General features: G+C 47.4%; 2 protein-coding genes and 1 pseudogene across 2 annotated transcripts; 1 reads left to right on the plus strand and 2 right to left on the minus strand.

Moving 5' to 3' along the window:
• Positions 1-524: 524 nt before the first annotated feature.
• LOC133887838 (wall-associated receptor kinase 2-like) lies at positions 525-7,427 on the minus strand (annotated as a pseudogene).
• A 1-nt stretch (position 7,428) lies between these two features.
• On the plus strand, positions 7,429-9,645 carry LOC133887839 (glutathione S-transferase T3-like). The gene is made up of 2 exons (XM_062327825.1): positions 7,429-8,875; positions 8,955-9,645. Exons 1-2 carry the CDS (start codon positions 8,459-8,461, stop codon positions 9,588-9,590), a joined length of 1,053 nt encoding a protein of 350 aa, XP_062183809.1. The 5' UTR covers positions 7,429-8,458; the 3' UTR covers positions 9,591-9,645.
• A 274-nt stretch (positions 9,646-9,919) lies between these two features.
• LOC133889581 (uncharacterized) lies at positions 9,920-11,402 on the minus strand. The gene is made up of 3 exons (XM_062330050.1): positions 11,024-11,402; positions 10,597-10,943; positions 9,920-10,458 (listed from the first exon to the last, which is right to left on the minus strand). Exons 1-3 carry the CDS (start codon positions 11,332-11,334, stop codon positions 9,920-9,922), a joined length of 1,197 nt encoding a protein of 398 aa, XP_062186034.1. The 5' UTR covers positions 11,335-11,402.
• Between the last annotated feature and the right edge of the window lie 336 nt (positions 11,403-11,738).

The following is an 11,738-nucleotide window of genomic DNA, read 5'->3' on the forward strand; positions in this document are numbered from 1 at the left end:
TTTCTTATTTCTTTCTTAACGTTTGGTACAATCCAAGTCGGTATCTTTAGCCGAATTGTTATGAGTTCTTAAACTATGAGTGGAACATAGAAAAAAACAACTGAACGGAGACTGGACAAATAACTCATTGAAAAACCCTGATATAACCATATTTCGGGAATTTAGGATGTGTTTAGTAGAGCTCCAAATCTAGGATCCGCGTTGGATCTGGGTGAAACCCTACCAAACGGGGTAGCTCCATATTTTCTTGGGGTAGTCTGATCTGTGTAGTTGATCTTCTCACAGTACAAATTTATAGAGTAGGTAAAAAGATGTTCCACAAAAGTCTGATCTGTGGAGTTGGGGAAAAATAACCCACCATTACTATTGAGGTAATATCCATCGATCGTTCACACACTGCCTAGCTATCACCCCCGCCCTACGCTCGCTGCCTAACTACCCCCATGCCCTCAGCCCAGCTGCCCTCCCCCTAGTCGCCCTCCTCCGGCCGCCTTCCGCCCTTTGCCTTGTCGCCTAGGCGCCCTCTGTCTAGCACCAACTCCATTGGTTCAGCAGAGCTCCAGATCCATTGTGGATATGTGAAGTAGATACATAACTAGAGCTCTGCCAAACATAGCCTTAATTGATTGCTAAGCACAAGAGGAAGAGATTACTAAGATGGAACCAATAAGTTGGGAACAAGCTAAAACCATTTTTTTATCTTGGCTAAATAAACCATTTTTTATGACAGAGTTAGATGAGATTCCTGGGTGGGAGCAGAATGATCTTCATGCTTTCATCTTCAGCAATGCTATCACCATCAAGGCACGGACTTGATGATGTGTCAATACTCATCTCTTCTTGGCACATTGACTCCTGAAGCAGAGGCTGGCTCTTCTTGATCACATGTTGTTTTATCAGCCTTTTCATCGCTTCATGTTCAATTGCAATCTCTATCATCCTTGGCCTTTCTTCACCTTTCAACCTTAAGCATCGCAAAGCCAACTTTGCAACTATTTCAACATGTCTCATTCCAGCTTCCTCAGCTACTTCAGGATCTACAGTCTCCAACAACTGATTTTGATGGAATAACACACTAAAATGCAGTTCTAAGCTTCTCACCTCTTCCATTGTACCATCAGAAATAGGTTTCTTCCTTGTCAGTAGCTCGATAAGTACCACATCAAAGCTGTATACATTACTCTTCTCAGTCAGTTGCACCTTGAATCAGGGTCCATGTACCCTAGTGTCCCTTGCACCTTGAATCAGGGTCCATGTACCCTAGTGTCCCTTGCACTAAGGTTGTCACATGGGTCTGATTGCACGGTACTGGTCTTGAGGCACAAAAAACGGATACCTTTGCGACGAAGCTCCTGTCAAGGAGTATGTTTGATGACTTGATATCTCCGTGAATTATCGGTATCTTTGTAGCTAAGTGTAAGTATGCACGTGCTGATGCAGTTTCACCTGCAATGCTTAGACGGTACACCGATGACATTGGAACTGATGTATTGTGAAGATAATGAAAAAGGGTCCCATTGGTAATGAATTCATATACCAATAAGGGAACTTCTGTCTCAAGACAATATCCTAGTAGCTGGACCATATTCTCGTGGTTTACTTGTGAAAGGATGACCAGCTTATTGACGAATTGTTCCATTTGGCTCCGATGAACTCGTTGTGCCTTCTTGATTTCCACAACCATTAGATTGGATAATATGCCTTTGTACACGGTCCCAAACCCCCCTCTACCAATAATATTGTCATCACTGAAGTTGCTGGTTGCTTTGTCAAGGTCACTCGAGGTGAATATATGTAGTGGTGCCCTCTGAGAAAACACCTACTGCTTCAACAGCAAGCCACCATTCTGCATAAAGTATCTGTCTTATCTTTGAAAGTTTCCTCTTCTTAACAAGCCAATGGGTCCAGAAACCAAGAATGAAGAGAAGCACTAGCAGAGCTACAGAGGAGTAAAGTCACAGCATTGTTCACCGTCTCACAGAAAATACTGTTCACCGGTGACTTCCCTTCTTCAAGTCAGAGGATCCGATCCACATGAGACCAAACAGATATCAGACATGGATTGTGGTTGCCAACTAAAGTTCAAGAAACAAAAGCTAGCGACTGCAAGACCCGGAATTATAAGCATAAAAGAGTTTGTTACCTTGGCATCCATCAGGCCCTTGCAGGTACGGGTTCCCCTCAAACCCATGGGAGCAATTGCAGCAGTAACCAATTCCATTAGATGAGTTGTAGCAGTAGGTATTCTCCCGGCAGGCATATGATTGTTTTGCCTCCTCGCAGCTGCTGCCATCTATAAACCACTCAAGCGCAACAAGTTGGTATTGAGGATTTGTATTATTTATGTTATTCAAGTCAACACTTGAGAACACAGACGAGTTTTGCTCCACGATGAAGGCCTCGCCGCATGGTGGAGTGTTGTTGTCCTTGTTGGATATACTCCAGCTTCTTTAAACTTTTCAGCACAGGTGCTTGGCCATTTACGATGTTATCTTTGGTAGAGCAAAAGGAAGCACAACCACCACTATACCCACTACTACCATTCAACACCATGGCCACCACATTACAACCCACAACTGTGAACTTGTTTCTTGTATCTGAGAATGTGAAGATAGTTCCCTCAAGGTTAACGCTAGAGTTCCCATTACATTGCTTAGAATTAACACTAGCCAATGAGATGTTACCATCGAGCAATGAGATGTTAAGAATCCCAACACTTGTTTCCAATAGGCAGCACCGGACCACCAGCTTCACATGATATCTTGAACCCTCGGGACAAGAAGGTGCTCTCGCCAGTAATACCAAAAGGATAAGGAATGGAAATATTGGAGCACCTGGAGGTGCTTGGATACATAGGATGAACAAAGGGTGGAAGGAAGTGAAGATCATTGGTGAGGGAGTGATTTCGCACTCCCCTCCCCCTCTCCCCCCCCCCCCCTCCGCCGATGCTCACCCCGAGCCCAGCGTCCACCCTCCCCCTCTCAGGTGGCCACCTCTCCAGCCCCTATCCAGGTGACCTCCTCTTCCCTATCTCCTCTAGCTCCCCCTTTCTGCCCTAGTGTGAACTTCATGGGTAGAACGAAGGTGCAGCGGTGGTTGCATGATTCGTCGTTGTTTTCGCATCCCTCCATTGCTTTGTTTCGCAGCTCGGGCAAGCTCCTAGCGGAGTGCAAAGGGAAGAGAGTTCTTCCCAGTATGTCGTCCGGCCACCTGGTGCCGTCTTGCATCTCTGCCACCAGCGAGCCTGCCGTCCCCCCACCCCCTTCGGGTCGGTCAACCCCACCCTTCGGGTCAGTCAACCCCACCCTTCCCCTACGGTAACCGCTGGCAAGCCGAACGGTGTCCAAGATGTCAGATGAACGCTCATCACTGATCGTTGGTGCTTTAGGAGGTTGGTGGATGGTCCTGCGTGCATGCCTTCCCCGTCACCTAGGCGCAGCCAGCCACCCTCGATGGCCGGTGTCTGAACTATCTGTCATGGACGCATTGACGGGTAGCATGCTGTCTCCCTCCCTGGTGCTTTCGCTGCAGGGGCTTCCGCCACCACGCAAAGGATTGTAAATGCCCTCGAGCCAGCTCCTCCGGGTCTAATGGGTCCGACCGCCGCCATCAGATCCCTCAGCTCTCGCCAACTGTCGCCTCCATGCTGTCTGGCTCAGCGGCTAGGGGCCTTACCCGCCCTTGAGACAGCAGTACTCTCGGTTGTCCACTCCCTCCAGTTCGGCGGTGTGGGGACCTACCCCACCTTCCCCCCTGGCGCCATTGGCCAACCCGTCTCTGCTGGATCACCTCGCACTTGGATTCAACATTGCTACCTCTCAGACCTCATCTCATGAGGTTGTTGTCCAAACCGATGCAGTGCCTGAGCGCTACGTTGTTCCTTGGTTGAATACCTTCTCCGCGAAGGAGGGTCATTTGCTGTGGGCGCTCCTGGCACATGCGGACTATGCCAGACATGATCTCCAGGCTTCTCAGTTGTCCGACTTCATCTCCGGCAGCATTGGCATTCTTGTTGAGGAGTTCACTGTCAAGCTTTTCTTCCCAGACAATTTTTTGATCATCTGCGCATCGCAATCCACTTAGGATGCCATCCTTGCTACCAGCGGACAGCCAGCGCATTCGACTGTGGTGTGGTTCTTCCGGTCGTGGACTCGTTTGTCCTATGCGTCTGCTAGAGTCTTTGGCTTCCGACTGGTCGTTGCCCTTCAAGGCGTCCAACCTCACACTTCGTCCGTTTCCACGACTCAGATCCTCCTAGGGCGCCACTGCTGGGATGAGTGGCTGGAGGACGACACTAACATGGCAGAGCGGGCAGACCTTGCCTCCTTCTATGTAGTTGCTCGGTGTGACTCTCCTCAATACATCCCCAATGCGGTCACCATGGAGGTTACAGAGCCTGATTGTGCCATCCGCTACGAAGACCCTCTCACTCAGAGATCTTTGGCGACCTCCTGCCATACGTTATGGAGAAAATGATGCTCCGCTTCAACATCACCATCTGGCTTACATCCTTGGCTAAGTTTCAGCCTCTGTCCTCCTCCAGCAGTAACGGTGGTTTCGTTCCTTCTATCGATGGCGATAGAGACAGGCCTCTCGCCAGTGGCATGGGTCGGTATGGTATTTCGCATGCAAGGCAGATGTTGTTCTTGCCGTTGCCAAATTCAGCAACTAGTCATCCAGCTTCGGCCACAAGTGGATGTGGCCATGGTGTGCGTTGGGCGGATGGTGTTCTCCATCCTTCCTCGACGTCCATGCCTATCCTGTTTGGCTCCTTCTGCAGTGCAGCTAATGAGGGCAGGTTCCCTCACATGTCTCTGCCTGTGGGCACATCCAGCGAGCTGTCGCTGAGTGGGGTGCAGGACCCCATTGTGGATCCACTCAACAACCGTGACCTTATCTTTCCTAGGGAACATGACCCTATGGCTGAAGAGGCCCTGTCCAGTTTTAGGCTAGCCATCACTGCCAGGTTCCACATGTGGTGTCTCACAATGTCAAATTGGTGTACTCGAGGTGTAGAGGTAGTAAGGTACACACATGAGGAGGAGGTCGCGGGTTTGATTCACATGGAACGTAAACTTGAAAATAATGTGAAAAAATGGCTTATAAGGCATATGTGATGGGCCTGCGTTGGGATGGCTCAGGTAAAAATGTTCATTGATTATTAGTGACTGGTCAAGATTACAACCCGTCATTAATGTTCAGTCAAAAGTGACCGGTCAAGATTACAACCTGTCATTAATGTTCAGTCAATAGTGATGAATCACGATTACGACCTGTCACTAATGACTGAATATTAGTGACGGATCATGGTTATGATCCGTTACTAATGACCTATCATTAGTGACGCTGTAAGAGTGATGGGTACGGGACTTTTCACTAATGTCGGTTATCACCCGTCACTAATGACTTTTTTTTCACGTAGTGATATGTGCTTTCTTCAACTCCTATCCATATGATGCTCTCTATTTCGGTTCTACCATGGGTGATCAAGGAGGTGGACAAGAATCAGAAAGCCTTCCTTTGGGCTAGGGAGAATTCCTCCTCTGGCAACCGTAGTTCCCTGGCTTGGTCTACTGTTTGCAGTCTGCGGGAGTTCGATGGTCTGGGCATTGAAAATCTTAGGTTAGCTGGCTTTGCCCTGCGCTTGAGATGGATCTGGTGGCAGAGGTCCAACTCATCCAAGCCTTGGGTCACACTGCCAATGTACCATGAGAGGATTGTGGAGGCGTTGTTTGATGCATCAACCACCTTTATGGTTGGTAACGGTAAATCCACGTTGTTTTGGACGGATGCTTGGCTCAGTGGATCCTCCATTCATTTCTCGGCTCCCGATCTCTTCCGGTGTGTTGCCGTGAGAGATTTGTGGAGAACAACAGTTGAGGTTGCTCTTTGCAACCGGCAATGGATCCGAGATATTGCCAGTCCGCTAACTTTACCGGCTTTGTACCAATATCTGCAACTTTGGAGCCATTTGAAGTCCATCACCCTGAGCAACGAAGATGACCAGGTTGTTTGGAGATGGTCTCTTTTCGGTCAATACTCCGCAAGCTCGACATATCACCTTATGTTATAGGGATGCTATGGAGGACGTGGGCACCAACGAAGATCAAATTTTTCGGTTGGCTCGCACTTCACGGTAAGCTTTGGACGGCAGCACATAAGCGAAGGCATGGTCTGCAAAGTGACGATGCCTGCTCTCATTGCATGCAATTGCCAGAGACCACTGATCATCTGTTTTTGCATTGCTATTTGGCCCGAGAAATTTGGTGGCGGGTCACGGGTGTCCACACTTCGTTTGCAGATACTACACTCCTCGATTGGTGGTCAAATACTCGGGGGAGGGTGGCCTCGGACTTGTGGAAAGGGTTGGACTCCCTAACCCTGCTGGTCTGTTGGAGAATCTGGATACCGCGTAACGATGTGATCTTCAAGAACTGTTGTATCTCTTCGGACTCCTTGGTTGCTTTGATCTGGGAAGACGTCGATCGATGGTGCGGCGCCGAGGCGAAGCACCTAACCATTCTGAGAGAGAGGTTGCGGCTGTTTGGCTCAGTAACTTGGGTTTTCGACAATTCATTATGTTTCTTGTCTGCCTTTAGTTGATCTTTACAGTGTAAATTCGTGTGCTTCTACTGCGTTTCCTTTTTTCCTCTCTTGGTGCCCTACTATAAGGTTTGACCTCCCAATGTCATTATGTAATCTCGGATTTTTTTTCTTCTTAATACAAAGATATGTAATTCTCCTACGTATTCTAGAAAGAAAAAAACAAAGAGTGGAAAGAAGCATGTGAGGAGGAGGAACAACTGCAGGAGAAATGGGATAAGCATTTCCTTCTGTGTTCGTTGACAAGAGAAGATATGCCATGCAAAGAATACCGAAACACTCATTTATCAATTAAGACTGAAGGACTTAGATCATGGAAGTCGGAACTGGTTCATTTATTGGTCTCTAGCTAGCTGTGTTTGGACAAGTTTCTCGACAATTTAACAGGATGGAAGAAATAGGAGAAATGGGCAAAGCATTTTCTTGAGGATTGGTCGTTGTCTCATTGAGAAGAAAAGATAGGCCACAGAAAATACCTCAATAATTATTTATCAACTAACACTCCAATTCTTTAAAAGTCATATAAGAACTGGCTCATTTTCCATCCAAAATGAAGTGACACATTTTCCTTTTTGTCTTGACCTGGGTTGCTTTTTGGACAAGCTTATCAAGACTCGAAGTGGGGAGACTAAATACAGAAACCACCACTTGTGTTCAAATATGTGAATTCCTTGTAATGGCTAGTATCCCTGGCAGCACACAGGACGCGGCTAGAGGTGGAACTCCATGTTGAATTCCTTGTTCGTGCTTCTCATATGCCTCATTTTCTCCCACTAATTCTTTATAAAATAGTGGAGGGTCCTATCAATCTCTATTGATGAGTCATGTTAGGGCAACTCCAACCGGCTCCTTTCTTGGCCCCCTACCCGTAAAAAGAAGAGAAAACGCAAAAAATTGTCTCCAACCGACTCCCGTTACAGCCCCCAGTCCGTCGGGCATCCCTACTCCTCCCCTCTCCACCCCCACTCGGAGGGAAGCTCCCGGGACTCCCGATTCGACTGACCGGAGCAACCGCCGCCTCTCCCGCGCCCTCTCGGAGGTTTCATCGTGGAGGTGCGTTTTCCATCTCCTCCTTCCCCATGCTCCACCTCCCGCTGCCGCCCATCGTTGCCTCGATTTGGGCCGGCAGCCATGGCCACCGCGTCTGGTTCTCCCGCCGCCGCCCTGCACCGCGCCGGGCCAGATGTGGGCCGCTGCGCTCCCCACGCCCCCTGCCTGCCCTCCGCCACAGAGAACCGGAGAGAGAGAGAGACCAACCTGGGAGAGGAGGTGGTCGGCCCCCGCCGTTGTGCCCTCGCGCGAGTGCAGCTCGGGCCGCCGGCCCGGTCGGCCGCCGCCCCTGTGCCATCTGCCGCGGTCGGGCGCCGCCCCCTGCGCCATCTGCCCCGGTCGGCCGCCAGCCCCTGCGCCATCCGTCGCGATCGGCCGCCGTCCCTTGCGCCATCCCCTCCTCGAGTTCCCTCCGCCCATCCGCACAGCACACCGAAGGGCCCTCTACCCGCCGCGGCGCACACCGGAGGGCACTGCCCCCTCAACCCCTTTGCGTCGGAGACCAGAGGGCGCCGCCCCCTCAGCCCTCTGCGCTGCACACCAAGGGCGTCGGCCCCTCCACCGTGTGCGCCCCCATCGGAGAGAGAGAGAGGGATTGGAGATTGGAGAGAGGGAGAGATGTGGGGGTTCATAGAAGAGTTGCGGTTGAGAGAAGAGCAGAGAGAAGAGAGCAGTTTAGATAGTTTTGTTGCAAATTCAGATAATTTTGTTGTTTTCAAATGCATATGATTTATGATAGCTGTGCATTTGTCACATGCTGTAATTTAATTGTTTTGCATTGTGATGTTGTGATGCAGGGGTAGGAATGGCTAGCTTCATGGACTTGTTGAACGGAGGAGCTGGGGGCGAGTGGGAAGACTCCCAATATGCAAGCCCCCCTGAAGAACAAATCATTGCAGGACATCAAATTGTCGAAGCTACTCCGGTTGTGACACAAAAGGTGAAGAGAGGTGGAAATTTTAGTGAGAAGGAGGACCTTTTGTTGGTCTCGGCATGGCTTAAAATAAGCCAAGATGCAGTCCAGGGCATTGATCAAAACCGTAGTACGTATTGGAAGCGTATTCATGATCACTACCATGCCCATAGGAATTTTGATTCGGATCGTAATGTTAGCTCGCTCTCTCACCGTTGGGCTCTCATTCAAGAAGGTGTAAACAAGTTCTGTGGCTGGTATGCTCAGATTCAAAATAGGAGGCAAAGTGGTGTGACAGAGCAAGATAAGGTAGAAAGCAATGTATTTTTGTTGGTTGACACATGTCTATGTTTCCTGTATAGCTACTAACTCATATTCACTTGTGTAGGTACAACAAGCATGTGCGATCTACAAGGAAAAAGATCCGAAGAAGAGGTCATTTCCTTTCTTGCATTGTTGGAATGTGGTGCAGCACGCACCAAAGTGGAATGACGCAATCTCTCATAAAAAACAGAAGACAAGCTCCAATGCAAGTCCAAGCTCATGCACTCCTGGAACCAATGAAAGGCATCATGGTGATGAGGAAGATGGTGTCACTCATAGTTCTCCAATGAAAGGAAGGCCGGATGGTAGGAAGAAGGAGAAGGCCCGGCGATATAAAAATACTATCTCACAAGGAGATACCCTTTGCATGGAGGCAATGAAAAATCATTGGTCGAGGAGGGAAAAGATTGATGAGTTGAAAGAGATGAAGAAAAAAGAACGTAATGATGAGAGGCTTGCACTTGAGACTAGGAGACTTGAGTTGAAACAAGAAGTTAAGAATAAAAAGATTGAGGCCTACAAACAAGTAGAGAATAGGAAGCTTGACATCCAGGAAAAAGAACTTCAGTTGAAACAATCCATGGGAGATGAGCGAGTGATGAATATGGATCTGAGTGGTTTGAGTGAGAGGCAAAAAAGATTCTACATGAGCCTACAAGATGAGATCATTGCTCGACAGGAGCGAGGTGGCGCGAGTTGAGATCTCATGCATGAACTTTGATGTATAAACTACATGTTTGGACTATGTTCTATGTTTGCTGCAGTTTATTTATGTATGATCTATGTGTTTGGACTACGTGATTTGTTTCCTTCATTTTTATAATGTGTCAACCTTGATGTTTGATATGTGTGTGTGGCCTTTGTGCTATTGTTTAAAAAAAATACAAGGATACTTTATTGAAAACAACAGAAGGATACATAGATGAAAACGAAATACATGGTAGGGAAATAAAACACAAGGATACATGATTGGGAAATAAAACACAAGGATACATGATTGAATAATCAATACATGTCTGCATGACGTTGCTAGAGGTGCTCAACTAGATCTTCTTGAAGTTGAGAGTGAGTTTCCCTATTCCTGATGTTATTATGAGCTTGAAGGAAATCATGTAGCTCCGGAGTACGATTACGAACTTCACGCGGTGTAGGTCTCACAAGTTGGCCAACATACTCGTACTGCATCTGTTCATCTTCATCCCTCTCATCTTCAACAATCATATTATGCATGATGACACAAGCTATCATAATTTGTCTTAGGGTATCTTTATCCCAGAATCGGGCTGGTCCACGAACAATGGCGAAACGAGATTGTAGAACTCCAAATGCTCTTTCAACATCCTTCCGAACTGCCTCCTGTGCCTTGGCAAAATATTTTCTCTTATTTCCCAGTGGCTGTGGTATGGTCTTCACAAATGTCGCCCATTGAGGATAGATGCCATCTGCAAGGTAATACCTCATTGTATAATTATGACCATTGACAGTGTAATTAACTTGTGGAGCTTCCCCTTCGACTAGCTTTGCAAAAAGATGAGAACGGTGAAGAACATTGATATCATTGTGAGACCCTGCTAAACCAAAAAAAGCATGCCAAATCCAAAGATCTTTAGAAGCAACAGCTTCAAGAATGATTGTTGGCTCATGCGCATGGCCGGTGTACTATCCTTGCCATGCTGCAGGACAATTTTTCCATCCCCAATGCATACAATCTATGCTCCCAAGCATTCCAGGGAAACCTCTACTCTCTCCAATCGCAAGTAATCTAGATGTGTCTTCCTCATTTGGGGATCTCAAATACTCATATCCATAAACTTCGACAACCGCTTTGGCAAACCTTCTAAGACTTTCTATGTTCGTGCTTTCAGCAGAACGGACATATTGATCCATAAAATCAGCTGCTACTCCATAAGCTATCATCTGGAATGCTGCGGTAACCTTCTGCAAACATGATAACTCAAGACGTCCATTTCTATCTCTTTTTTGCATAAAGTAATTATCATGTTGCTCTATGGCTTGTGCTATGCGAAGAAACAGATCACGGTTCATTCTAAACCTGATCAAAATACGATAATAAGAAAACAAGCGGACTCACAACAGAAAGAATATGAAAGAAAGGTTTGACTGATTGCAAACCTGCGGCGAAAGAAATTTGCCCCGTAGGTCGGAGCATCTGAAAAGTAGTCGTTGTACAGCCTCCAATGCCCGGCTTCTCTATCGCGATGAACATACTGACGCCCTGGTACAGACCCGCCCCATCGAGGAACTTGCATAGCTTGATATTGACTGTGTGCTTGCTGCAATGCGATGAACAATTCTTCATCTTTGTCATCGTCCGACGAGGACGACGACGACGAAGCTAAGCGAGAGAAACGACTCATTTCTGGAAGAGGTGAAACAAGAAGGCCAATGGATTGGTGTAGAAACCAGACGGTTCGAGCATGCATATATAGAGCAGAGAAATATAGCCGTTGGACAAGTAGCCGTTGGAAATGTGGCCGTTGTAAAAATAGTTGTTCGAAATATAGTCGTTACAAATATAGCCGTTGAAGAAATATCCATTCAAATTAAAAATATGACTTGTTAGTTATAACATATGATTAAAATAGAGGAGAGTGGATTTTAAGGTGTCGAAGTAGGGGTTCGGTTGGAGTGCGCATAGTAGTAAGGGATGAAATCTGGATAGGGAGACCCCTATTTAAAAGAGTAGGGGACCAAAAGAAGGGGTTCGATTGGAGTTGCCCTTACTCAATTACCTTTGACTTAACTTGTAGACATGCAATCAGACAAGATCACTTCTCAGACCCCAGAGTCAAGCGCGGGGATTCAGATTGAAAATGAAAGTTCCTCT

This window comes from Phragmites australis, chromosome 13 (assembly GCF_958298935.1).
Source record: "Phragmites australis chromosome 13, lpPhrAust1.1, whole genome shotgun sequence".
NCBI classification, from domain to species: domain Eukaryota; kingdom Viridiplantae; phylum Streptophyta; class Magnoliopsida; order Poales; family Poaceae; genus Phragmites; species Phragmites australis.

Bases quoted from the DNA above. Each gene is read 5' to 3' on its own strand.
- LOC133887839 (XM_062327825.1), top strand. From the start codon at position 8,459: ATGGCTAGCTTCATGGACTTGTTGAACGGAGGAGCTGGGGGCGAGTGG. The intron at 8,876-8,954 runs GTAGAAAGCAAT...TCACTTGTGTAG, and splicing joins GTGTGACAGAGCAAGATAAG to GTACAACAAGCATGTGCGAT.
- LOC133889581 (XM_062330050.1), bottom strand. From the start codon at position 11,334: ATGCATGCTCGAACCGTCTGGTTTCTACACCAATCCATTGGCCTTCTT. The intron at 10,944-11,023 runs GTTTGCAATCAG...TATTTTGATCAG, and splicing joins GCAAATTTCTTTCGCCGCAG to GTTTAGAATGAACCGTGATC. The intron at 10,459-10,596 runs GTATGCATTGGG...TTGGTTTAGCAG, and splicing joins AATGCTTGGGAGCATAGATT to GGTCTCACAATGATATCAAT.